We start from the raw sequence: 26205 nt of genomic DNA, 5'->3' as shown, positions 1-26205 counted from the left end.
TATACACTTTAAATATAAATATATTTTAAAAGTATAGCCGCTCGGCAATACTGTTTGAATATTCAAATATCTTTTTTTTTTTCAAAATAAAAACTTTTATCTTCGTATTACCTGACAAAGATATGTATTACACTACAAGCTTCAAAATTCTTGACTGAAGAAGTGTTGATGGATCATTTGAGGGTTGAAGAAGAGCACCTTCGCTTATGAACACATCGGAGTTTTTCTCTTTATTTTGGGCTAATCCATGTAAGACATTATTACGGTTTTTTAACCAAATATTATAACAAAGTAACCAAATGCTTTAGGGATTTTTTTTTTTTTTTTTTAACGAAATAAAAATAGACTTTGTTTATAGGTTCCAAATCATACAAGAATTTTCAAAACTTTCTTGTGCCAAAGAAGGTACATGCATACAACCTAACGAAATATATATATTGAATATATTCCAAACAATATGTGCCTCTTGCATAATTTCTTACCTTGTACTTTTGACTTTTCTATGTTGAATTTTCTTGTACTTTTGACATTTCTATGTTGGCACCCCTCTATTAGATTTTAGGGTTTATAGTTTAGGGTTAGAAACGACCTGAACGTTCAACCAGTAATTAAGTGAGCTTGTTTTGAGCTAAGAGTGACAAAAGGCATCAAAGCTAAAGAAGGAAGAAAAGAGTTCAAAAGAATCTCAACTTGGACAATGGAGAAAAATAATTAAGTCATATACAACAGATCCAAATCAAAAATGAAAATCCCATTTATTGTAACCAAAAGAAGTGATATCAGTTTTGAATGCTGTGGTCTGAAAATTCAAAATAACAAAATTTCTTATATGTGATGAACCAAAATTGTCATCCCATAAATTAGTCCCGCAGAAGTTCCAAAATTAAGCTTCCTACTGTAAAACCTGCACATCGACAGTTCCAAAAAGAAAACCAAGTATAAATATTAATCTTAATAATATAATGATGATAACAATAAACTGTTAGAACAAAGGTGTAAGCAGACCACTAACCTGAATTCATTTTTGAGAAGCATGTGTAAGTAGAAACTGACCACAAGAGATCAATTGATTCTTGTCACTTCTGGATATAATGCAAAAGAAGATTTTGATCCCACTTTTTTTGCTCAAAAATCTTGCTGCAGCTGATGGGTAACAAAAGCAAATTAGGGGTGTTAAGTAGCAGTTGCCGTGCAATTCTCACTTGATGGAAAGCTGGTGGCTTTGGTAGCATCATTCCCTCTGACTACTCTGTTATTTATGACTTTGAAAGACTGTGAGCCATATGGTCGACTGAGCAAACTTATTGGCATTCTCAGAGTCTGCTTTCGGTTTCTTCTTCCCCTTATCAAAATGCTGAAGGTTTTCTCTCCATCGTTTGTCCGTTCACTGCTGCTTCCAGCTTTTCTGTTTGGGCTGTCACTTGGTTCATTCTGAGCATCTTCAACCCCACAAAGGTTTGGACCATTTTCCTTTACACTCTCAATTGCATTACTCATTGGCTCTGATGTCAGAAGATTGACTTCTTTCTTAGTTTCCCCCACATTATCAATGTCTACTGGCAGAACAGGACCAGAATCATCACTATGAAAGTTTGACTCCAATGGGGGATCAGAAATCGGCTCAACAACAGGTGTTGGGGCAGAGAAATCCATTGGATGACAGCCAGGCCAAACTGCACTATGAACAAACTCGGGTATGTTAGGGTTCACGTTACACTGCCATGCGAAATGATTTGGATGAAACCCACTGCTGGTAACAGGAAAGGCACCGGTTCGGATTACTTGGGGTTGACTGTAAGGAGGGTACATAAAAGGCAATGGCTGTATGATGTTCGGGGTGGCAGGAGGAGAATGGTATGGGTGATGAGGGGAGGAGCACATTGGTGTAGATAAGACAGTAGCAGGCCCTGGATGAAGATTCATGTTTACTGGCCAAGGAGCAATAGTTGGGACAGGACCCGCACCAGAAGGTATTGCGATGCTCATGGGAACCGGAGCAGCACGTGCCACGGATGGTGAGGGATTGAATGGAGCAGCCGACGCAGACAACTTCTTACTTGGCTGCCCTCGAGTGTCAACTGAATTTGCAGCATCCTCTACACCTTGCAAAGTGGAGATGGAGTCATGCAGTTCACAAGTGCCAGATGGATCCTTCTCACAGATTCCCTTCGTGGGAGAACCCATAGATTTTGGCACTCCATCTATTAGTAATTTATCATCTACCACTTCATGAATCTTAACCCCACTGGATCCTTGTCCATCCAAACACTCAACCATCCTCAGTGAAGAGATATCATCCTTTGCATCCGTTGAATTAATTTCTCCTTTCTTCTCAGCAGCTCCAGTTTCCTCTAGTAAGTGGTCTGTTGTAACCAATACGGAATCCTTCTCTTCTTCAAGTATATTTTCTAACCCAGTTATGTTTGGTTTGGAATCTCCTTTGACTTCAGTTGTTTCTTCTTCATGTATTTGAACACCATGTTCCTGGTTATCTGGAACGTTGCTATGGGGCAACTCAGTTTGCATTTTCGCAATAGTACCTGGTGGAGCCAGTGCTACTTCCTTGTATGAAGGAGATTTTCCAAGACTGACTATAGAATTTTTCACTGGAGCAGTGCCATGTGGCGAAATGTTTAGACTGAGCTCTGATGGAGAACTGAAACTTTTGCCGTCATTCCTAGAGGGCTCTGCTGTAACTACTTTGGCAGACGAAGGCACAGACTTTACTCTGTATGTTACAGCTTTAACTGTTCTCCGTCCAAACTTAGTACCTTGAGAGGAATTTGCAGTGTTTTCTGCGTAACTTCCATGAGATGTTGGCCTTTTCTTCACAAGGTAATACCTACTGTTTTGATTAGTATTTTTTGCTGAAGAATAGTCCATGTCACTTTCTACATATTTCTTCTGGTAACTATACACCTTCCCAATAGTTGCTCGCCGTTGTTTCAGACGCCTCCCATAGGAGCCAGCAGATCTAGGCCTTTGAACTGATTGCCAGCCATCTTCACCTTCAACTTGTGTTTCAGAAGATATCTGATCAAAAACAGTTTGATTTTGTCCTGCATTCTCTTCCACGACATGCTGGGGTTCAACCGGAGCAGGGCTGTTCTCCTGGATGGCCTCTGTTTTATCTCTTGGTTCAAGTATATGTGTCTCTTCATCTGAACCCTCTTTAGTGGTTTCTTTTGAAGAGTCATCAGAACTTTCTAAGCTGATAGTTTGGTAGGATTTTTCCTTCAACTGCACAACAAATTGAAATAGTTTGATCAGGTGCGTTACAAGAGAATAGAGAGTTGAAAGAAAGTGAGTCTTCTTGTAGTAGTATGTGTAGCTCTGTTAAACTCATAACCACAACCAAAACTCTATTTTTCAAGAAGGGGAAGAAAGTAAACGAAGAGAAAAAACAGAAAAAAGGGAAAAAAAAAAACCACAATACAAAATGACCTGGCCCCAAACGTACCTTCGTTATGTAGCTTTTCCTCTTTACTGCCATATCTCTCCCTTTGGCATCATGAACTGGATTAATGTAGTCAAGCAAATCTGATACACTGCCAATTTTAGTGAAAAAATAAAAAAGGTATTAGAAAGGATATGCATGTTATGAGGAAGAAATTCAATTAAACATGATCCACTAAATAATCTCAGCCAGACAATCTTTTGTATTCAACAATAGAACATAACCAATATACTTAGAAGAATCATGTAATTTCTCACAACTAGAAAATCCACAAGGAATATATTCAATTTCAAGTTCAGTTTCGACAAATGACACTTGTAGGCATGTAAAAGGTTCACCTTTTACAATCCATCCTCATGTTTGCACTTCCACAATCAACAATTTAAGTTCATTGGTAGTTGAAAATTACAATTGTGTGGTTAGACATCAAAGCAGAATAATAAGTACATTATAACTGGGGCGATTAAATAAAGTTCCATATTAACAGTGACAATGCTATCAAACCTTAGGTGGCCTTTGCTGGCTATAGATGCATCAGGCTTTCGAGTCCCATTTCTTGCAGCTTCTTGCTGTTCAAAAGCCTTGGACTCAAAGTACTCAAGCCAAGCAGCAGCATCCTGCAGTGTTTGTTAAAACATTTTAGAATGATTAATCCTCAGAAGAGATATTTTTTTAAAAAAGAAAAAGGGGGCCTAAGACAAGATGAGGAGGATACTTGTGTACGTAAGTCATCTGGGCCAAGCTTTGCTCGCAGAATTTGTAAAGTTGTCTGCTCATGCTGAACACTTAAAGGATATGCTTCCATCAATGAGAGTGCGATTGCAATAGCGTGGTAACTTGCAGCTGTCTGGAGAGGTTTAACATTAAAATGTTTAATTCTCAAACATATAAAAATAATAAAAAATTGTTAAATTTACTGTCTTAAATAAAATTTATTTACTATCCTGAATAAGTTTTCTAGTGGGGTATCTGTGAACACATAGAACATGTAAAGTTTCACTGGTGGTATACTTGTTAGTTGTTACAAACTGATCCCTCATTTTTGGCACTAACTGTATCTATCATCTTACCTCAAATATTGTGAAAGTTAGAACTTTAGGACATAGATAAATTAGTGAACAAATAAATGAACAAAAACAAAACCTGAATATGGTCTGGGCCGAGTAACCTTTGGTTACACTTCAAAGCTTTGTGTAGATATCTGAGGGCAACATGTACATTTCCCAGGCCTTCCTCCATCATAGCCACATTGATGTATGTTGCAGCAGTGTTTGGATGAGATGGTCCGCATGTGAGATGCAAAAGATAGAGAGCACGCTTTACATACCTGATCAGAAAAAATTGTGAGCTTATACTTGTAGGAAAAAGTAAATCAGAAACACTTGGACTAATAAATGAAGAGACTATGCATCATGCAGTTATGACTTATGAGTCTAGACTATTTTATCTTCCTGTTTTCTTTTCCTTTAAATGGAAAAACTTCAAGAACGAATGAGTAAAAAAGACAAAGCAGGTTTGAACAAAAATAGTAAAATAAACAAAGACAAACAAACCAACAGCATGCATCAATAAGATCATGAGAGCAACCATTGACATCATCACACAGAACACAGATTCCACTGAACATGCAAACTGTGAAAGATTTATATACACGGATATCACCTTAAACAAGAAAAAAACATACTTGAGAGCCAGCTCTGTATGTTGAAGTCTGTAATAGAACACAGCAAGATCCCCATAACTCTTCATGGTGTCTGGATGGTCAAGCCCTAATTCTCTCTCATTGATATCCAAAGCCTTTTGCTGATAAATTGTAGCCTGTAATTGGAACAAACTGTTGATCATCCATGGCATGAAACCTTTACCAAAAGAAAGGGAAACTTTACATATTTTGCACATTTTTGCGCATGTTGTTCCAAGAAGCCTTTTAGAATGAAAGTATGAAAGGATATATGTAGCCAACCCCCAAATTTAATCTATGATTGGTCATGAAAGGTAACAGAATTGACCTCAGGTATGTCACAGGAACACCAAAATAAAAGGGATAACAACAGACCTGATTAAAGTCTCCAGTGTGATATAAAACTACAGCAAGGAGGCTATAAGCTCCTGCTGTCATTCGATGGTATGGACCACAAACTGCTACCAGCTTTGCAAGTGCCTGAAAATGCCGAAGTACAGCAGGTAACTAAATAGAATACTAAATAAAGGAATGAAAGAAAAACTTCTGGTACCAGTCCACATACCTTAGTGCCATATGCAACTGCATCTTCAAGTTTCCCCTTATCTAAAGCTGTTTTTGATGATTCAAGGAGTTGCCTACCATCTGCCGAAGAGCAAGCAGCTTGCTGAAAACAGCAGATTAAAAGGTTAAATTACAAAATATGGGCACACTCTAATAACTTCTGAGACTCAATAGAATAGAAAAAAAATGCTTTTAATATTTTATGTCCAGTCTTCACCTTATGCACTGGGACTAGACTGACAATATCTGAACTTCGGAATGGATTTGGAGAATCCATATCAAAATCCCTTGGAACCATCTCAATACCCACCTAATTTGGGGGATGGGGAAGGGGAAAGAGAGAACAAAATGTCAGTGTTCATATTTTAGTACATATGCAAAATACTTGTTATTAAATACACGATTGATGATCATTTTTATTTTATGATTATCCTCAAATTCAATAAGACATTAGTCTGATCTATGTATGTATAATCTAACATCATAGATAATTATACTATAGAAATCAATGCATTTAGAGAAAAGTTGGAGCCAGGAAGGAGAATACTTATTGCAAACTCACGATTGGAAGGATTCATCAAAGTGGTTGGTAATGACCATTGATGGTTACATAGGAGTTTTACCTGACTTTGATAAGTGAGTTTAACCTGTCAAAAGTAATCTATGAAGATTGGCGTGACAAACAAGTTGAGGCATTAGTTGCAACCTTCATCATGAGTTCACTTTGGGGATCTGATTTCCTCTGAATTTTGGGATACGCCCTTCTTTTTTATTCATGCGGATTGCCAGGTCGTTATTTCTTAACACATTGTTTAGTTTTAGATGCTTTGCAACGTTAAATTTTCTAGCAGCTAGTTGTTTAGAGGTATTTTATGTATTTCCAGTAGACAGCGGGTTTACTCTGTTTGTAATGGAAATATTTTGTTCCTAATATATAGATATATATTTGCTAGCTTCATGGTCAACAAACAAGCTTAAAAACTAGAGTGTGAATTTACAAAGACAGTATTAAAGAATGTGGGCCATCTCCAAAAGCTAATGTTCATTGACATGCTACATACCTTATGACATAATCCACGTAGAATCGCAAATCTCCTCACATCGTCGTAGTTGAAGCTGCTAAGATCCCATCCATATCTCTTTCGCAAGAATACCTCCAGCCACCTCCACACAAGGGAATGAACATTGCATGGCTTATTTAATTCTTCATTTTCCGAAACCCCCAGCATAAGATTCAAGGCAGCAGCAATCGACACAGCCATTTTCTCAGTGCTATCAACGGCAGAAATCACTGCCTGAAGTATGTGCTTAAATGCTCGCACTATCATCTCATGAATGCAAAGGGACTGCACATGGGATAGCTTCTCTGAAAGCTTGACCTGTAAAGAAATAAAAGGCAATTTTCTTTCAATATGGCATCCTGTTTAAGCAACATAACAAACGTCACCTACATGTAGGATTTCAAATTTTCTGAGAGTTCCAGTTTGGAGATGAGAGATAATGCAAGTATCAGATATAAGCAAAAGGATAATGCACATTATAAATTTGACGCTATGCAAACATTAGTGGCTGGTTAACATTGCCTAACAGCTCAGACCAAAAAAAAAAACATTGCCTAACAGCCACTAACACATGATGAAAGGATTGCTAGCTCCAGATCTTGGGAAAACTGTCATATATTCTTTCTTTTTTGTTTTTTTTTTATTACACTTCAAAGCCACATAAACAAACAACCTCCAAAAATCAGAACACCATGTCAAATTATTAAAGTTCAGATGGGGCATAGCACACCCAGCAAGGTAAGGACGCAAACAAAAATGTTTCTTAGGTAGATGAATTATACAGGGCATGTATTTAAAATACGAAAACTCTAAATTAGTAGAAAACTTACAACATGCCCCAGAGAACGCATCCGAAGACCTCTAGTATGCATGAAATCAGTTAAAGTCCGACCATCAACTGGTGAAAGTTCCAATGAACCAAAATCTGCTACCTGTATTATATGATAAATTCTAGAAACAGGAATCACCATAACAATACTTACATGCAGAAAGATAAGAAATTTTAAGCAAAAAAAATATTTATTCATTACCAGTTTTGGAAGAGCAACTTCAGAGTAGTACTTCTGAGACAAGTCGATCAGTTCTTGCAGAGACTGTCAAGTACATGGTACATTAGTTCACGATGTATAGTACAAATAAGCCAATGTTGTAAAGCCTCTTGTGACACCTATTATATATTACCTTGCAGTGAAGTCCAGTTTCAGATTCTTTTAGTCGAGCAAAGGCAGCGTCAGACAATATATCTGTCAGCACAAGCTCATTTTCTTTGGCATTAGTTTCAAACTTTGACTCTACAGAAGGGGATGTAGCATTGTCAGCTTCCCCAACAACACGATCTGCAGGAGACTTTGAGCTCTCAGATTGCAGTTTGATATTGCCTCCATCTGATTTTTTCTTGCTGTTTTTAAGGGATTTAAGAGGTGTCCCAAGTCCCTCAACCTTCATCTCGTTCTTAGCCTTCTCAGTTGATGGTTTCTTGTCTTTATCTGCATTTTTTTGGTCTTGCAAGTGTTGAATCCAGCAAGCTCCAAGTTCCCATCTCACAAAACTATCAGAATCTAGCTCCTCTTTCTCTAGCTTAGCAAGACTTTCTTCTAAGAGCCCCTCAACAAAAACGCAGTAAGCAGAAAGCTCTTCATGCTCCAGTATTTGCATATGCGATGCCGGTTTATTTTGGTCCGAAGGTGTTGTATTGTGAAGTAGTAATCTCAAACTGCAAGGAACAAGGTACAAGTTAGGCTCTTATAGCAAAACTCCATAACAAAAGGTTCGTATCTTTACATAATACCCACAGATGAATTAATGAGTACCTGTTGATATTAAGGGCATTGGCGCCACCTTCAGGTTGATCAAGGAGTTCAATGCTTTGAGATGGAGAACTGACTTTCTTAGTTTCCTTTCCCTCAACCTTGACAACTGCAATGTAACCACAATATCTGACATTGACAACACCTAGAGTGTTGACATCCTGCACGCATAATTTTATCAAGAATCACCTAACTGTGCCAAAGTTACAAAATAAATCTCATAGCGTGGAGAAAATTTTTATTGATCAACATTTATTTCAGAAAATAACTTACATGGGCAGCAGTGTTTTCATCAGCAGTGATCCCTTTTAGAAGGTTTCGTTGTGCTAGATTCTTCTTATCCACTCCAGTTGCTTGAATTCCATCAATTTTAGTATCTACCTTACAGCTTGCATTAGAAACATCTTTTGTAACTGTCACGTTCAAGTCCCCTACTCTCTCGGTGTAAAGAATTCCACTGTTTGGAACTGAACCAGTCAATTCCGGTTTTCCAATTACATGCTGCACAGCCTTAATGGCTCTAAAAATGGAGACATCGACAAATAGGCTGTGAAGGAGAAATGCCTTCCTATCTCGAATCTGCCTCTCCTCGGCTGTCTTGCAAGGCATAGATGCAATATACCAAAACTCGTTAGCCCAAGGTATCAGATCAAATTTTCCATCTCTTCCTAGACCACCTCCATTTCCACCCCAAGTTTCATCCTCCACAGGTAGAGCAGGGAAAACTGAGGGTGTCTGTGCTGAAACAGGTGGTACCAGCCATGTGTTTGCTCGAAAGCCGTAAGGGAGATTCCCAAACTGCAAAAGATCAAGAAACTCAGTTACAAACATAGAACTGGGAAAATACACACTCATATAAGAAAGCATAATGAATGATCCTATACCTTATTACGTTCCGAAAATGCTTTCAAGAGCTCATCATAAGCCTGAAATATGAGAAATTAAATACGCATATTATCATTACACAATTGCAAAGCTGAATTGCTCTACGCATTACATACTTAAGCTGAGAAAAAATAAACACTTGAGAAACTCAACAACAGCTTACTAACATTGTCAAAGGCTCTACTAAGCTGCCGTAACAAATCGACCAGGTTGTGACACAGAATCCGCTGCTTCCCTACGCTATAGAATCCCTTTCGGCAAGCTTCAACATGAACCACCTTCCCATTGCAAAGCTTCACCTGATCATTGCAAAAACATAAGATGTGTTTGGATGTTGAGAACTCAAAAATAAAATAAAAATTGTGTCTTTGTGTGTGCATAGACTGCGTAGACGAAAGTCTTACTTCAAGGGAAAAGAGGTGATCCTGGGGCAAAATCTCATCGACTTGTCGTTTCGTCCCCCTTCTAATAACTGCAACAATTCACAGCATTTACACTCAATTTTTATGTCATAAAATACATACATACATACGTAGAGGAGATAAAGAGGACAGAGAGAGTACATTGCAGAGGAGGAGTGAGGTGGGAGAGAGAGAAGAAGTCGTAGAAAGAACCAAGCTTAAGGCAAGAGTGGCTCATCTCGGTCTCCGAGTCCACCGCCACGTCTCGCTTATCGGCTCCTGTGGAAACTTGAGACTTGGAGGTGTTGGTGGTGGTGGATTTCTTGGCGCTCTTATCCTGCGCACCCGGCGCATTTTTACCAGAGCCTGTAGAAGAGGCATCGAGCTTAAGACCTTGGTCCTTCGTCGGCGAAGGAGAAGCCCCGAAGCTCGTCGTGCAGGCCACGATGTCCAGCACGCGTCTGACGTGAGCCGTTGCGCGCTGTTCATCGTAGTCCTCTGAGAAAAACAGAGCACACAGAGAGTGAGAAATTTGATTGAGGAAGAAGAAGAAGCGCGGGTACGACGACGTTCTGGATACGTTCGGCTCAATGGCCCTGAAACTGTCTAAAGCCCAATGGGCCTCAAACTGCTTAAAGACCAACGGGCCATAAAGACAGATCATAGAAGTCAGACAAAACGACGTCGGGTTTATTTTTTGAATATTTACCTTCGACCAACGTCAGGACGCATGGTTTTAGTGCGGAGACGTCCACCGTATCCTTTAATCGCTGCCCTCTTACCTGCAATGAACGACAACGATATTATGGTCGTTTGACTCTTTTTTTGTGTGGCCTCTTTGCAATAAATCATGGGTAATTATACAAGTCATCACCGCGAACGTGATTATGATCTAACTTTTTCTGCTAGGCGTTCAGCCACATGAAATTGATTTTAGGGTTTCTTTTGATTTGGTCTTGTACTAAATGCCCTAATTTGTCAAAGGCAATGAAATGAAAAGTCTTCAACTACATGCCATTTTCTCCTCCAATCAGATGTTGTGAAATAAGATTACATAAACAAGAATAAGATGATCACGACGAAGTATTGTGAGTAATGAAAATTACCTCATGGGTAAGAGAAAAATTTGTGATATTGCAAGTTTCTGTGTTCACTGATAACAACTGGCGAACATCGATAATCCTATCTGTTGAAATTCCCTGCTGAGAATATCAATGTTAATTTCGCTACATGCTCAATAATGCTAATATCCATAATATGACACATATTTATACATACGAACCTACTTAGCGCAAGTAATTCAACCTTCATATATACCATACATGTAGCATTAACTAAAAAACATAATGTACTTCTGTCCTTAAAGAATCAGAATATGACAGTGAATTGGGTCATTATAACTTGGTATGAACAATAACAATAACAATAAGGACAAGGACAAGAAAAAGCACATTACATTGGCTTTCTAGCTAGCTTCTACTATGGAAGTAGGTGAGTGATGCCTATAGTTTGGAGACTATTGCACATATTCGAAACCGGCCAATGAACCAACTTTGACACTATACAATTGCTTGTACTTGAAAAAAAAAAAAAAAAAAAAAGTGCCCATGTGAATTGGAAGCAACAAAAACAAAACGTTCCTGCCTTACAAAAGAGTACAAGTCACAAGACAAGACTTAGTTAGCCAAGGTTGACAAAGCTAATAGTAGAACTTGTTATAAATTAATTGCAGCCACAAGGGCCTTGAGCTGAATTTAGAAACCATCCAAACCTTTAAAACAACACTGCTTTCATCAGGAAGGTTCACAGTGATGTCCATGACAACAGGAAGAACTGCAGAGACAGAAAGAAAGAAACGACACAAAGATTAATTAATCCGGGTGCTTAACTAATGATTAGTTTGACTAAACTAAGCAATTTGAAGACAGATTAATGATTGATTACCCTTCTCTTCTTTCTTCTTCTTCTCTCCTTTGCCCTTTCCACGACTGTTTCTGGGTGCCATTTTCAGCTTTTCTTGAATGAATGAGCTTAAACTCGAATATCCTTAATTACCCACCTAAGTAGATATCTGAACAAGTTTAATTCAGTGTTAGTAAGATGCAAGATACTCCATGGATAAATTAAGATAAGGTTTAGAGCACAAGCCAATAATATCTCAAAAGTGTTTCTTTCTATTCTGAGAAACACTTCAGAAACAGAAACACTTCAAAAACACAGCTGAGCTGAAGATTAAATGAAAACACAAAAATAAAAAACCAATAAAAAAATTGATTACCAAGTATGTGGAATTAAGCTTTTCCAGAGAAAATGGAGTTTTTTTTAATGCAGAAGGAAGCAGAAATGAATAGGAGATAATTAAACTGAGCTGCACCAATTAACCATGCAAGTAGAAAACCGTAATTATGAAGAAGATAAGAGGAGTAAAAGCTCTCACTCTCTCTCCGAGTGGTGAGGTTCAGAGTTCGGATAATGAGGAGAGCAGAAACAATGAAAGAGGTTTGTATGGAGATGAAGAGGAAGAAGAAAAAAGGTGGAGATGGAAAAATAGGAGAGGGGAAAGAGATATAGAGAGATGGGTGTGTGATAAGGAAGGAAGGGCGGAGATTTAACAGTCAGAAGAAGGAAATATTTGGCTTTTTATGGCAGTTTTCTTTCTGGCTTATACAGAGTAATTATCATTTTTGTAGGATGTATTTTATTTTTCTAATTTAATTTATTAATTTTAATGAATTTTGAAATTCTTATTATATATATATATATATATATATATATATCTAATGGGAAAGTGTTGGCAATGACGTTTCTGCTGCACTTTGTAATGTAGGAGGAATTTGGGGCCCACTTTCTTGTTGGGTCCACTGAGACTTGGATACCATGTAAGAGTAATCAGAAAATCACAGCCGTTGAACTTGTTGTAAACGTTTTGTAGAATCTCTTCTTGCTTCTCTTCCCTTTGGATTGGGATGGGATTGGTATTTTTATGGGACCCACCCAGTGATAGGAATAGTTACGTACCTTAAAGAAATTACATTACCTTCTTTTTTTTCCACCGCAGATTGATAGAATCGTAATTGTATGATCCTAATTCAATTCAATCAAACTTCACATGGGGGGTAATAGATGACAATTTGATCCGTACCCTCTTGAAAGTGTTTACAATTTAATGCGTTCAGATTTAAGTCACTATAAGAAGTTTTGTCATACATCATAAAGTATTTAGAATGGACTTAGAATGAATTAAAATACTCTCTGTTGCCAATTGATTTTGAGTTGAAAACATCATACTACCGCGCATGTTACTCGTCACTCAATATACATTGTTCACACGTTATGCTTGAAATTTTATCACATGTACGGGAACATGTGATGATGTGAAGTGTTGTCTCATATCAAAAAATTCGGAGAGTTTGACTACTCACTCATTACTAATTAATTTTATTTGTTTAGTATTTCATATATGAAATCTTTCTTTTTTAAAATTATAGTGAAGAATCTCAAGAACGAATAGCAATTTGGTATGCATCATTTCATTACTACTAATGTAAACTTGTCAAGTCCATAGTTCTACTTCTTCAGGGTTTAAAAAAACCTATACGTTTGTAATGCGTTTCCATAAGTCATATAAAAACAAGCAAATCCAGGGCTATAATGCATATATGTGGATGGAGAAACCACCACTCCACCAGCATGTATAGTCCCTGAGACTGATGTTTTGTTTGGTAACTTAGACACAGACCTATGAATTTTTTGGCTCCTTTTAATTTAATTCCTTTGTTTTGAATATTACCTCTTTTGTTCTTTCCCAACAGACTGGATTGTTAATTAATCTGTTAATATTGTTTAAAGCATCTAATATCTGTACAGACAAAGATACTTTCACTGCATTATTAATACAGTTATTTTATTTAATTTTTTAAAGAATTATTATTATTATTATTATTATTATTATTATTATTTTTTGGCAGATGAAGTGAAGCAAATAAAGTTTGGTGGTGATCCACATATGAAAAAAAGGATTGAATTGCTGTTGCTTATTTGTTGCTTTGCTTGACACGCTTCCCTTCCTTTTTGTCTTGAGCAAATTTTCTTCATTGTTTGCACGGTTCTTAATTTTCCACCAATTATTTGTTGTTATCATAAGATTGGACATCTTTTTTTTCTAACAAATTTTAGGAGATATTTGCTTCTTTTTTTTTTTTTTTGGTGACCTAATTGTTTATAGGAGATATATACAGTCCCGATCTCTTGGACCACAGGAGTCCAAGAGATTGTGGTCACCCACCGTTGGATATTAATCCAATAGTTCAAAATGATATATATAAATGCAATATGACATAAATAATTATTACCCGATTCAAGTCATAAATGAGTAAACCGTTGAATTTATATCCAACGGTGAGTGACCATAAATCTCTTAGACTACAGGGGTCCAAGAGATCAGGACTGTATATATATATATATATATAGGGTAATTATTCACGTAAAATAATTTAATGGTTAGTGGTATAATTATTGGACCTTAATTGACATAAGCCGAAAGATTATAGTATTTTCTAAGATATCTTAGTTGCTTTTTTTTTTTCTCCCACGACATTGATTCCCTCCATTGCCTTACACATGCATATGATAATATGCGACACATAAGCATACATACATAATTTTGGAATTTATTTACTTCTATGTTTTCTTTTATTTTGATAGGGACATTGCTTCCTTCGTTTCCTCAAAAAAGGTATTCCTATTTTTTGCAAATCAAAGTATGATACATATGCAAAAATAATTTTAAAAAAACATAAAACGATAAATCTCTACATACACAACAAATTGTGATTAACAAGAAAATAGAAGTTCCCACTTTCAGGAGAAAATGCAAGTATTTTCCTTTCAGTATTATTGGAAAGCCCAGTGGAAATGATGATGCACTTGCATATAGCTGCAAGTCGTTACTAAATGTGGGCAATAGAACCCACTCAAACTAGACCAATTTTAACGTTAGGTCAACTAGTGGCCACTATTCAATTTGGCACTTGAACAACTTGAGTGGGGCGGTAACTAGATTGTGTGTGCACTTTTTTGAAAAAAAAACACCTTTTGGATTAAATTATAAGTTCTTTTTTAAGGGATTTGACAATCAATTTTAAATAGCTCGGTGTTTTTTCCAATTATGCACCAACAAGAAGCAATATCATCGGTGCAAAGTGTATCTCAAATTTATAGCAATGCAAATAGGAGATTGGTCAAAACAAGCCAAATATAATTTTTGTTGGGAAACCAATAAGTGACCAAGCACAGTCCCATTCTTTAGTGAGCTTTGTGTGAGTGTCTGTCTAGGTCTGCTCAGCATCACTTTCCCAGTTGGAAGTCCCATCAAAATTCAGCCCTAGTTTTGGTTTAGAAATCAACCTCTTGATAAAATAAGAAAAAGACATAAACCCTCAAATCCCCTCTCCATACTGAGCTTCAATACTCTATTTGAGCTAAGAGATCATCCTCTCTTACAATACTCTCAGTCTCAGACAACAATCACCTGAAAAAAGTCCAGGCAACCTTTTTCTTTCAAGCTCACAGAAACATACTCTTTAAATTCCTAATCCTCTCAAGAACACTCTGGCATCTATGCTGAAGCCTATTCCCCATCCAGCAATCCCGTCACAGCCTCGTTTTGATCAATCCCTTCTCTGGCTATCAAATCCAGATTTCTCTAGAATACCCTAGTCCACAATTTCATTGCTCCACTTTTCCTATGCATTTCAATGATTTCATTGTTATCAAGAACAAAAGCAATATTGAGAGAGAGAGAGAGAGAGAGAGAGAGAGAGAGAGAGAGAGAGAATACAGATAATAAAAATAAAAATAATTGAATACATTGTCTTTTTTTAGTAATGCATTGTCATTATATTATACATTTTCAGCAAACAATACAATCTTTCCTTATTTTTTCTATAATAAGTAAAGCAATACAACATATCACTCTAGGTACATTGCTAATATGCACTTCTACCTGCAGCCAGATAAAGTGATATTCTTTTCTATTTACCCAATTCAGAGCAAGTCAAAGATGTTGCCAGAGCTGAGAATACTCAAATTTATCCAAACAATAGTGTTTTCTATTTATACCAGACCATATGTACCTTGTCATAAAATGATTGAATAGACGTATGAGCTGATTATGGCTAAACCTCCTACTACAAAAGGTACAATATGCAAAACCTTTCGACATAGTTAATTCAAAGGTATGGTCAGATGAACAAGTAATCAACCACTATAACATGGCTAGAGGGCCCTAGTGCCTGTTGAACCAAACAAAGATGCTTAAATCTAGCCATGCTTGTGTACAATTGATGCAGAAATCAAATATGGACGAAGAAAATGAATTCAAGGGTGGGAAAGTGGGGATTAACTGTACAGGAGGGGGCAAATAGAATCTTGCTAGAACTAAAAAACAGACAAACAAGCAGACATTCTCTTCAAACTAAAAGGGGAAAAATTAACTTTGCACTGGAACTTTTGGGACTTGCACAGATTCTTCCTACCAAAAGAGAACACACACACAAACACATATGAGTAAGAGATTAACTAAACACATCAACAAAATAGATGCACAACATAACCAAGAACAGAACAAGTTAACGATCAACTCAAGCCAAAAATTAAGGCCAAAACCTGTCACAAAAATTAAGGGCTGGCATCCATGAACACTATATTTAAAACACTAGTAACATGAAAAGCCACTACCAAACAACCAAAACCGCAAAAACTTAGCAGCCCATTACACAAAACCCATCCAGCATTGATTTTCCCAAAACATATACACAAATTTTGTTACACAAAATGGACCAGGGGAAACATAATAGTTACCCACAATCAAAAGACAACCTAATATACATGGGTTTCGACCCATACGACAGAATTTGGAAAAAAAAAATACGTGGATTATAAAGTGTTTTCCATAACTTATATAGGTCAAGCTCCTTTCTCAACAACAACAAAAATCACAATCGAAAGCTAAATCCACATAAGAAGAATGGCAATCATATCATCGAGATGGATCAGCAGAAAGATTTTTTATCAATGCTGGAAATTGGATGGCAGCTAAGTCACTGTTGCAATATGTTGGGAGCAGTCTAGGCTGGCATTCAATATTAGAATGTAACCCACGCCTTTTCTTACGACCCATCACTGAGGCTTATAGATCAAACCCCAGTGCTGTTTGATTTAGAAGAGGTTGCGAAAGTCGCAATGCAAAAGCTTTAACAAGGACTAGGGCCCTCTTCGGTTCTTTCACTGCCATCACAAAATTCCTGCTCAAACCTTTTACTATTTCACCATCATATCCATCTCACTTTTATGACAAGTTGATTTTTGCATTTTCTTCTCTGATTTTCTAGGCATCCAAACAGATAATTTAGAGAGGGAAAACTGAATATACCTGAATGAGGCCGTAGAGCTTAAGCTGGTAACTCCTCAGACTCAAGAGTGAGAGGGAGGCAGAGATTCGCGAAGAGTTTTGAACAATGATACTGGAGTGTTATTAGGGCGTCCTCCTTGTCCACTAGACGATGTCGTTTTGTTTTTCTTCACCCAGGTCGATCAATGAAGCCCAGCTCAAAATTAAGAAAGAAGTAAGGCCCAATATTCTGGCTCATAAAATATAGTAAAGCATGGTCCTCAAACGTCCAGGCCCAGATGCGGCCCATCTTCACCTAAGTTTCAAATTTTTTTACAAAACCTAATTTTCAATTGCGCGAGGGCATGTCCTAGTTTTTTTCTTTGACAAATACCAAGAGGTGTCCCCACACCTGAAGGGTGGAGATTAATCCCCGCTCAGGGTTCGACTTGCCTCTTACCACAAAATACTTCCAACGGGTTTCGAACCCATGTGTCTTAGTTTTTCAATAGTCACAACTATGTATTTTTGTCACCTTTTTTATGTACATGTTGTTCGACGTACTTTTTAAATCTTTGAATATAAATTAATTTTTGTCCATCCTTCCTTTAGACCGCACATATAATAATTTCAATATTATACCAGGTTTTGTTCACATAAAAGATTAGATCAAATGCGACTTATGTATAACTCATATCTCATGTTTTAAACACTAGATTTAATAAGGGGATTGCAGATCAAATGTTAAGAGCGGTTTCCCCTTCATTTAAGGTCATGATTCGAATTATCCTTCCCTAATATCACTTCTAGAGTTTGGACCTAATTTTAACACCCATGCACTCATATGTGGTTTGAACTTGTCTTGTTATTATTCTAGTCCTTTAGTTGAGACAACTTATGCAAAGTAAAGTAGGGGATCAACTATATTTAGGGTCTGTTTGGGAGTGTTATTGACATGTCAAAATGCGATGCATGACAATCAAAAGGTATTTTGATAAGTTTGGCATATATAAAAATTGCTTATGTTACAAAAACACTTTCTAGTGTTGCTTTTCTTTTTTGGACTCTTGATGTGCATGTTTTATAGTAAGAAGCTTAATTTTGGAACTTTTGTGGGACAAATTATGGAATGACAATTTTGGATCATCATATATAAGAAATTTTGTTATTTTGGATTTTCAGATGCGGCATTCAAAACTGATATCACTTTTTTTGGTTACAACAAATGGGATTTTGATTTTTAATTTGGATCAACTGTATATGACTTGATTATTTTTCTTCTTTTCTTTTTTATCATTTTAGATGAGTATTAACACTAGTAACTTGGAATCTCTGTTGTTTTTTAAAGTTGTGAAACCATGTGTTGTCCAAGTTCAGATTGTTTTGAACTCTTTTCTTCTAATATTAAGACGGATCGAGTTGATACAAAAGTTTCCTTGTCTGGGACAGTGATGCTTCTTTATACTCATTTGATTGTCCAAATTAATCATAATTTCCTAAAGGCACAGACAAAGTCGGCTAACTAGTGCCCACTTCAATAGACAACTCACATAGAACGAGCCAAAAAAAGTAAGCAAACATAGAAATTAGGGTACTAAATTTTAGATTTTTGAAATTCCAATCATGTTTGCTTAGTCTTTGATATATTAAAAAAAAACCCCTAATAATTTCTTACATGAATTTCATAAACAAAATACATCCGTTGGGTTCATACGCAAACGTACTCTTCTTCAATCCTCAAATGATCCATCAACACTTCTAAAGTCAAAGGCTCATTAATATTGCGCTTCAACTTGATGTTCACATGCTTCCAAGAGGCAGGGAGCTTGGATAAGATAGCAGATACATGAAATTTCTCACTCAACGTCATTCCAGAAGCCACAACTTCATCGAAAATGCGATTGAATTCTTGAATTTGCTCCACAAGTGGCTTTTGATCGACCATCTGAAAATCCATGTACTTTCTAACCAGATATTTCTTTGTTCCAAACATTAATTTTAGATCGTCCCACAGTTGTTTAGCAGTTGTAGTTTTCTTTCTCTTTCCGTAACGATGGAGGAGATCATCGCATAGATAGTTCAAGATCGTGCGAAGACCCAGAAAGTCATCCTTGATCCATTTCTCTTTAGCATCCTTCAATTCAGTAAGTCCTCCAGAAAATGCTACAGATCCTACAATAATGCTAGGGCATGGCTCATAGAGTACATATTCAACTTTTAATTCCTTGAGGAAAAACTCCATTCGCCGCGCCCAGATGGGGTAGTTCTTCCCATCAAGACGAACGGGGTCAATGGGAACAAGTTCTGGACGAGCAAGACCAGACATACCATATTCCCTTTGCTCATTATCACGTTCAGATCTCAACTTTGACTCAATCTTGGCGACCGCATGCATGTCTCGGGTCCTCTTATTCAAGTCTCTCCAGATGACTGAAAACATATAACATCAATACAAATCACATGAAATATAATTTAAACAGTAACTTAATGAAAGTATATACATATTTCTAACCAAAACCAGGACCAGGAGTCAGTAATTGCCATGAGAAAATAAGATATATTAGTGTATTGTACCACAGCCAGAAACCGGCATTCCATCTCTTCCTTCAAAAACTCCATAAAATCCCCCAATCTTCCATGGCGTTGGTTTTGGTAGCTAATAAAACAAGAGAATTAATTTAGATCACACACGCCCACTAAACACTCATATAGAATAGAACCAAAAGAAACCTATTATATAAGAATTCAATTTTCCTTCCTTTCCAAGTAACCAAACTTAGAAATTAGGGTTTCACCTTCGTGTCCTTGAGCTCTTCTACACCGTTCCGGCCCTTGCCAGACGGATCGATTCCAAGTCGCTCTGTGTCCATGTCTCCGAGTGTTTTTATGCTTTGAACGTTTGATTTGAAGCCTTTATTATAATTTGTCAGGTAAAAAAATGGTTGATGGCATGATCCCTACCCTAATTTAAATTCTAGTAATTCCAAACATGTTGTTTGTTAATCCAAATCACGAAAAACCTGGTCAATTGGCAACACGTCTCCTATTCTTGTTGGCCACGTCAAAGTTAAGTCTCACAAATGAATGAGAATAGTGATTTAAATTAAGATTTTAAAAAAGATAGCAAACAGTGAGTGAAAGAATAATGCCTTGTGACGTGTTTAAGAATAAATCAACTGATTTACAATAAGCTTATCTGCTAATTATTCAAAACATGCCGACCTCACAATACCATGTGTCACAATAAATATTTACAGGGGAATTTTTGTTGATCTCTTTCGAATGTGCAGTCTATGATCCAGAAGAGAGTTTACAACATAGGACGATAGGGGAAAAAGGGAGGGCTTTTGGGATCAACACTTTGCGAGTTACTTAAGGATTGGCTACTTGTGATCACACCACTACCAAAAAAAAAAAAAAATCACACTAGCTATTGATGTTCAATTGATCGTTTCTTGTCACACACGGTTTGGATTACTATAGGAGTGAAATTGCTTATATTAAAGCTACATGAACCAAAGTGAAGAATGGCTGAATTTATATATGCAAAAAATAAAACGGATTACTTGCCAAAATAATATTACGAGAGACATTGTACAAAATTATGAATGACCATCTTACAAAATCTTTAACTATTGATACGTATTTTGAAACTGAGTTCTGAATCTCACTTCATCCTTAACTTCAATTGTTCCAGCTAACTCCCCACATACAAATTATATGACTCATAATGCCTCATTTCCGTATAGTCGTACAATAATCATCAATTGGGTAACATGGCACGTAAATGAATCCATTGTTTTACTAAAATGTATGTAGCATCTGCAGACATGGGCTTAGCCAGGTTGGGTAGAGCGGATGTGCTCCCCACTTTGCATCTAAGTTCAATTTTCCATCCACGAAGTTTAGATTAGTTTAAAGTAGAATATCGCTTCTATCCACAAATAAAAAATGAAAAAAAATTATAAGCTCATCCACTAGCTATGATGATTAATTTCCTTGTTTCTCATGTTCATTCCTTATTATATATTTTATTATATATTATAGATTGTAATAATAATATTTTTGTTGGGAATTGGATGGGTAGGGATGGCAGAAATTCCGTCAGGTCGAAGCGAGTCGGGTCCCTGACCTTAACAAGGGGAAATGGGGGCAAGTACGGGGATCCCCAAGGATCCCCAATTTTATTAACAATCCACACCGGTGACGGGCCGAGGATGGTATCCCTCTCCCAAATCCGGCCTGATAAGCGATGTATTTATTTTTAATTGATAAATTTATAATGTGATATAATATAACAATTAAAAAGTTATCCTAAACTTTGTAAGATGTTGAAGCTTTGGACATTTTATTATTATATGATTTGATTAGTTTTGTCCAATTAAATTGAGATGATTTTGAATGGTTGAGTGAAATTTAAGTGTTAAATGGATTTTACCCAGACGGAGACAAAGATGATAATTTTCCGAAGTTTCATACACGGAATGGGGAGCGGGGACATGGATAATATTGTCATACCCAATCCCTAATCGACCCTGCGGTTGATGGATGTGAACACTAGTATTACTGCTCAGTTTAATTAATAAAATGAAATAAAAATATTTTTACTAAACTCTACACCTAGAAAGGTAACCTCAGTAGTATTGAGGTTGAATTTTCTCCAATAGGTGATTACAAACATGTTAATGATTAAACAAATAGTTAGAGCAATTGAATAATTAAAAAAATGTTATCAATTTTAAAAGAAAATCAAAGCATGGAAGGTCCCATTAAAACTCGAAACATGTATAAAAAAACCAAGCTTACTCTACTACTTTCCTTTTCTTGTGATTAACTAATTAATGCGTGATTGTTGTTCAACAATCAAGCGATGAATTAGTTTTGTAACAGGCAGATGCTCCTCGCGCATCAACTCGATGCACACATCCTCCCAAGATGGGGGGAGCTTGGAGATGATTGCATTCACATGAAATTCCTCATCTATCTCCATCTTGTTACACCTAACCAGATAGAAGAACAATGAACCCATTTCTTGAGCTTGCAGCCACATTGGTTCCTCCTCCTCGAGCAAATCAAATTCCATGTACTTTTGAACCCGAGATTCGTGTGCTCCAAACCTCAATTGCAGCTCATCCCACAGTTGCTTGGCACTTGTTTCCTTCCTCCTCTTTGAGTAATGAAGAAAAAGATCATCACATAGATGGTTCAAGATTGTATGAAAACACAGGGTGTCATACTCGTTCCATTTCTCTTCGGCAGCCATTGATCGAGCAATTTCTTCAACACTTGCATCTGTTTCTACCACAAAACTTGGGCGTGGCCCATAGATCACACCTCTAAGATTATCTAGGACATGTTCCTCCATACTACATCTCCAAGTACCGTAGTGCTTCCCATTCAAACGAAGATTGTCAACGTCAACAAGTACTTTATCATGAGCACAACATGAACATGCCAACACAACACAACAGCAATGCAAATTAAAATACAATCATAACACGAAGCTAATGTGTATATATATTTGCATTCATTTACCTTTGGGAGTAACAACTTGATATCCGTCCCCCCGCTGTTAAAAAATTAATAATTTAGATCAGAAACCCACAAACTAAGACACCATAAAATTCTCAAACTCTTAATTCTTTCTACCAATAAAAAAAATTCCTTCCAGTTCTTGCACTTTCCAAGTAAACAAACCTAAAAATTAGGGTTTTACCTTTGCTTCCTTCATGAGGTGCTCTGCGTAGCGTAGCATATAGTCATTGTTGGGTTGGTGTTGAGCCTATTATTGAACAAGTCAATTTTTCTTCAGTTTCATACACTTTCCAAATAAACAAAAGAGGAAATTAGAGTTTCACCTTCATTTCCTTCCCCTCTTCTCCATCGTTCCGGCCTATACCAGACGGATCGATTCCGAGTCGCTCCGTGTCCATGTCTCCGAGTGTTTTTATGATTTGAAAGTTTGAAGCCCTTATTATACCTTTATCAGGTAAAAAAAGGTTGGTGGCATTTGTGGTAAATGTAATTTTACTCAAAATTCTAGTTTGCTCCCTACCTTAATTTGAATTCTAGTAATTCCAAAAATGTTGTTTGTCAATCCAAATCACGAAAAACCTGGTCCAATTTTCAAACTTTTTAAATCCAAATTCTAGAAATGTGATCTGATCCTATTCTTGTGGACAACGTCAAATTTTCGTCTCACGTATTAACCAAAAATAATAATTTAAATTAGGATTAAAAAATAGTTAGCAAAACAGTAGGACTATAATGCCACGTGTTTAAGAATAAATCTTTTCCCCTTTCTCTTTATAACAACTACAGCAATACAATGGTAATACACAATTCTACCTGCAGCCCATATAAAGTAAAATTCTTTTCTATTTTACACAATTCAAAGCAAGTCAAAGATGTTGCTAAATCCGAGAATACTCAAATTTATCCACAGAATATTGTGTTTTCTCCTTAGTACTAGTCACAGACTCACGCAACTTCAATTTTGTTAGTGTTAGTCACAGACTTACACAACTTTCATTGTTATCAGCTTGTCATTTTCATTTCATTTGCGTATATAAGCTATAGCCAGACATAATTGTATTGCAACTGCTGATGAAAATAAGTTTCTTTTCAATTTTGAAGTTGAAATGTTGAGGGAAACTAAAGATTAGTATAAATACTGTAAAAATCTAGCCAGGTTAATTCCTACAGTTAAAAAGCTAGTTTTATGGCTAAAAAACTAAAGGCCCAAACCGTCAAGGGCTTATTCACTACTTGCGAAAGCCCAAATGGTAACCAAAAAGGCCCAAAAGCCTTTTAAACACAAGCCAGCCGCAAACATTGACTAGCTTCGAATACAAGTGTCCAATGCTACAGTTCATTGTTTCGAACACAAGTGTCCGAAGCTTTATTCCCTCTTCGGACATAAGAGATGTCCGATGTTACAGCCACATTTCAGACAAAAAATGTCTGAGTTTACAACTAAAACCAACTGAAGTGGATAAATAACCAATCTAAATGATTGTTAACTATAGTTCATCTAAACAAACAACAATTTAAGCTTTGGGGTGAAAACAATTCAAATTGCTTTGTTTCTACAAGTGGCGCACATTGATTTCCAGCAAAGCAATAAAGAAGTTTGCTCCGACAGGGAATATTTAGTCTCTGACAGGTAAAGAACGGTTAAAAAACTCAAAGTTGGCCCATTGCGGCACCACCTGCAGAACAATCCCAAAGTTCAAGATTGAAGAGTACCTTCCCTAATCAACTTGAAAGGCATGCACGCATTATCTTGTGAATTCTCTATGGTTTGAAGTAGCAGTGCCCATAAAGTCATCCTTTTTTCCTGAAGCCTTGAAGCCTATAACTAGAGAAAGAAAGCTTGGTATCAAGGATCTAATAGCAAATCAATCAAATCTATTTTGAGCAGCCTTCAAAATACGCTTACTCTCGACAACCTCGAAGTAACCCATACTCAAACTCTTGCAAAGTGTCTTACAACATACCAAAGCCAAGTCTCGAATCGAATCATCTCCGTGTCTTTGAGTTCCCAGTTGACAACTCCTGATTGGAACTCTATTCTTTTCCCAAACACATACTCTGTCCAATTCCCAGTTGACAACTCCTGATTGGAATTGCATTGCTATTGTTTGTAACCTATATGCTATGCCAGCATTGCTTGGTATAATTTGATGGTTGGTCTCGATTTCCAGCTCACTTAGATCAAAACTCCTATATGTGGTTAGAACGAGTTCTAACTGCGGATATTTTGACAAACATCTCATTGGACATACCTTCTGCACTGTCTCAAGTAGATTGCAGTTATGTTTGATGGAATTTGTTTATGTCCAATGAGTCTCTTGTAGTTTTGTTGGAACCAGCTAAACTTTTAAGGGTCAGTTTGGTATTGCTGTGCTATGAAAATAATCAATATTAGATTTGCTGTGAGAGAAATTAGCTGTAAAATAAAGCAATTTGGCGTTTGGTAAACTTATTGTTAAAAGTGTTGTTGGTACTAATTCCGGCATAATCATTAAACCTAGCGCCTCTTCGAAACTGATTCCCGCATAATTAGAAAATTAAAGCACATCATTAGCTGCTTTCCTTTATAGCTTTCTCTCACAGCAATTTTCAACAATAAGTGATTTTCTCAAGTTTACCAAACGGGTTGGGCTTCTCAAAATTTTTAAAAAATCACTTATCGCCCGAAATAAACATTGCCAAACGGGCACTAAGTATCTATTGGATATATAATTACTATTAAGTATTTATTTTGAATGAGCTAATTGTTTATTAGTATATATATATATATATATATATTCATACAGGGTTAATTATTCAAGCAAATCCGTAAAATAATTTAATGATTAGTGGTATTTATTGTACCTTAATTGACACATATAAATATATATAATTTTGGAATTTATTTACTTCTATCTTCTCTTTGATTTTGGTATTATTGCAAGCCCAGTGGAAATGATGATTGTATGGCATTTAGCAGCAAATCTTTACTCAATGTTGGAAATAAAACCCACTGAAACTATAGGTCATTCATTTAGCCACTTGAACAAATTGAGTGGGGGCGGCACGGTAATTAGATTGTGTACAATTTTTTTGAAATTGCAAAAAATGGTTTGTTTTGTTTTTTGGTTTTATAAATAGTATGGCCGAGCGGCTATTCTTTTTAAATATAATATATTTAAAGGGCATAGCCGTTCGGCTATACTCTGGTGTTTTTAATTTTTTTAATTTAATAGTATAGCCGCGCGGCTATTCTGTTTACATATAATATATTTACAGAGTATTGCCGCGTGGCTATACTTTGGTGTTTTTAATTTTTTTAATTTAATAGTATAGCCGAACGGCTATACGCATAAAAAAATAAATATACTCTTTAATATATATTTCAATAATTTTTTTTTTTTGGTAACAAAAGGGGCTAAGAGCCCAGAGCAAACAGACTAG

At 36.5% G+C, this 26205-nt stretch overlaps 3 protein-coding genes and 1 long non-coding RNA gene across 5 annotated transcripts; all 4 read right to left on the bottom strand.

Moving 5' to 3' along the window:
* Positions 1 to 670: 670 nt before the first annotated feature.
* Positions 671 to 12449, bottom strand: LOC117617684 (protein TSS). 2 transcript variants are annotated; one of them, XM_034347168.1, is made up of 25 exons: positions 12136 to 12449; positions 11802 to 11928; positions 11629 to 11690; positions 10964 to 11059; positions 10567 to 10639; positions 10020 to 10355; positions 9861 to 9928; positions 9624 to 9755; positions 9456 to 9497; positions 8845 to 9369; positions 8575 to 8732; positions 7946 to 8477; positions 7795 to 7857; positions 7594 to 7695; positions 6764 to 7081; positions 5920 to 6012; positions 5704 to 5805; positions 5514 to 5618; positions 5142 to 5275; positions 4601 to 4784; positions 4173 to 4304; positions 3962 to 4074; positions 3461 to 3548; positions 1013 to 3240; positions 671 to 904 (listed from the first exon to the last, which is right to left on the bottom strand). In XM_034347168.1, the coding sequence occupies exons 2-24, from the start codon at positions 11860 to 11862 to the stop codon at positions 1174 to 1176; spliced, it is 5586 nt and encodes a 1861-aa protein (XP_034203059.1). In that variant the 5' UTR covers positions 11863 to 11928; positions 12136 to 12449; the 3' UTR covers positions 671 to 904; positions 1013 to 1173. The 2 variants fall into 2 exon arrangements, with proteins under 2 accessions (XP_034203059.1, XP_034203060.1); XM_034347169.1 differs by having other exon boundaries at positions 784 to 904; positions 10964 to 11056.
* A 2599-nt stretch (positions 12450 to 15048) lies between these two features.
* LOC117618894 lies at positions 15049 to 17370 on the bottom strand. The gene is made up of 2 exons (XR_004584512.1): positions 17290 to 17370; positions 15049 to 15601 (listed from the first exon to the last, which is right to left on the bottom strand). It is a non-coding gene; the product is annotated as an uncharacterized LOC117618894 (long non-coding RNA).
* Positions 17371 to 18916: 1546 nt separating this feature from the next.
* LOC117619877 lies at positions 18917 to 20128 on the bottom strand. The gene is made up of 3 exons (XM_034349935.1): positions 20043 to 20128; positions 19822 to 19903; positions 18917 to 19677 (listed from the first exon to the last, which is right to left on the bottom strand). The coding sequence occupies exons 1-3, from the start codon at positions 20115 to 20117 to the stop codon at positions 18956 to 18958; spliced, it is 879 nt and encodes a 292-aa protein (XP_034205826.1). The 5' UTR covers positions 20118 to 20128; the 3' UTR covers positions 18917 to 18955.
* A 1792-nt stretch (positions 20129 to 21920) lies between these two features.
* Positions 21921 to 23183, bottom strand: LOC117619636. The gene is made up of 4 exons (XM_034349635.1): positions 23106 to 23183; positions 22964 to 23029; positions 22783 to 22816; positions 21921 to 22674 (listed from the first exon to the last, which is right to left on the bottom strand). Exons 1-4 carry the CDS (start codon positions 23178 to 23180, stop codon positions 22082 to 22084), a joined length of 768 nt encoding a protein of 255 aa, XP_034205526.1. The 5' UTR covers positions 23181 to 23183; the 3' UTR covers positions 21921 to 22081.
* Positions 23184 to 26205: the final 3022 nt, after the last annotated feature.

The sequence above is a fragment of the Prunus dulcis genome, chromosome 2 (assembly GCF_902201215.1).
Source record: "Prunus dulcis chromosome 2, ALMONDv2, whole genome shotgun sequence".
NCBI classification, from domain to species: Eukaryota; Viridiplantae; Streptophyta; class Magnoliopsida; order Rosales; family Rosaceae; genus Prunus; species Prunus dulcis.
The sequence above is the reverse complement of the archived record's forward strand: the minus strand, read 5'-3'. Positions and strand labels throughout refer to the sequence as shown.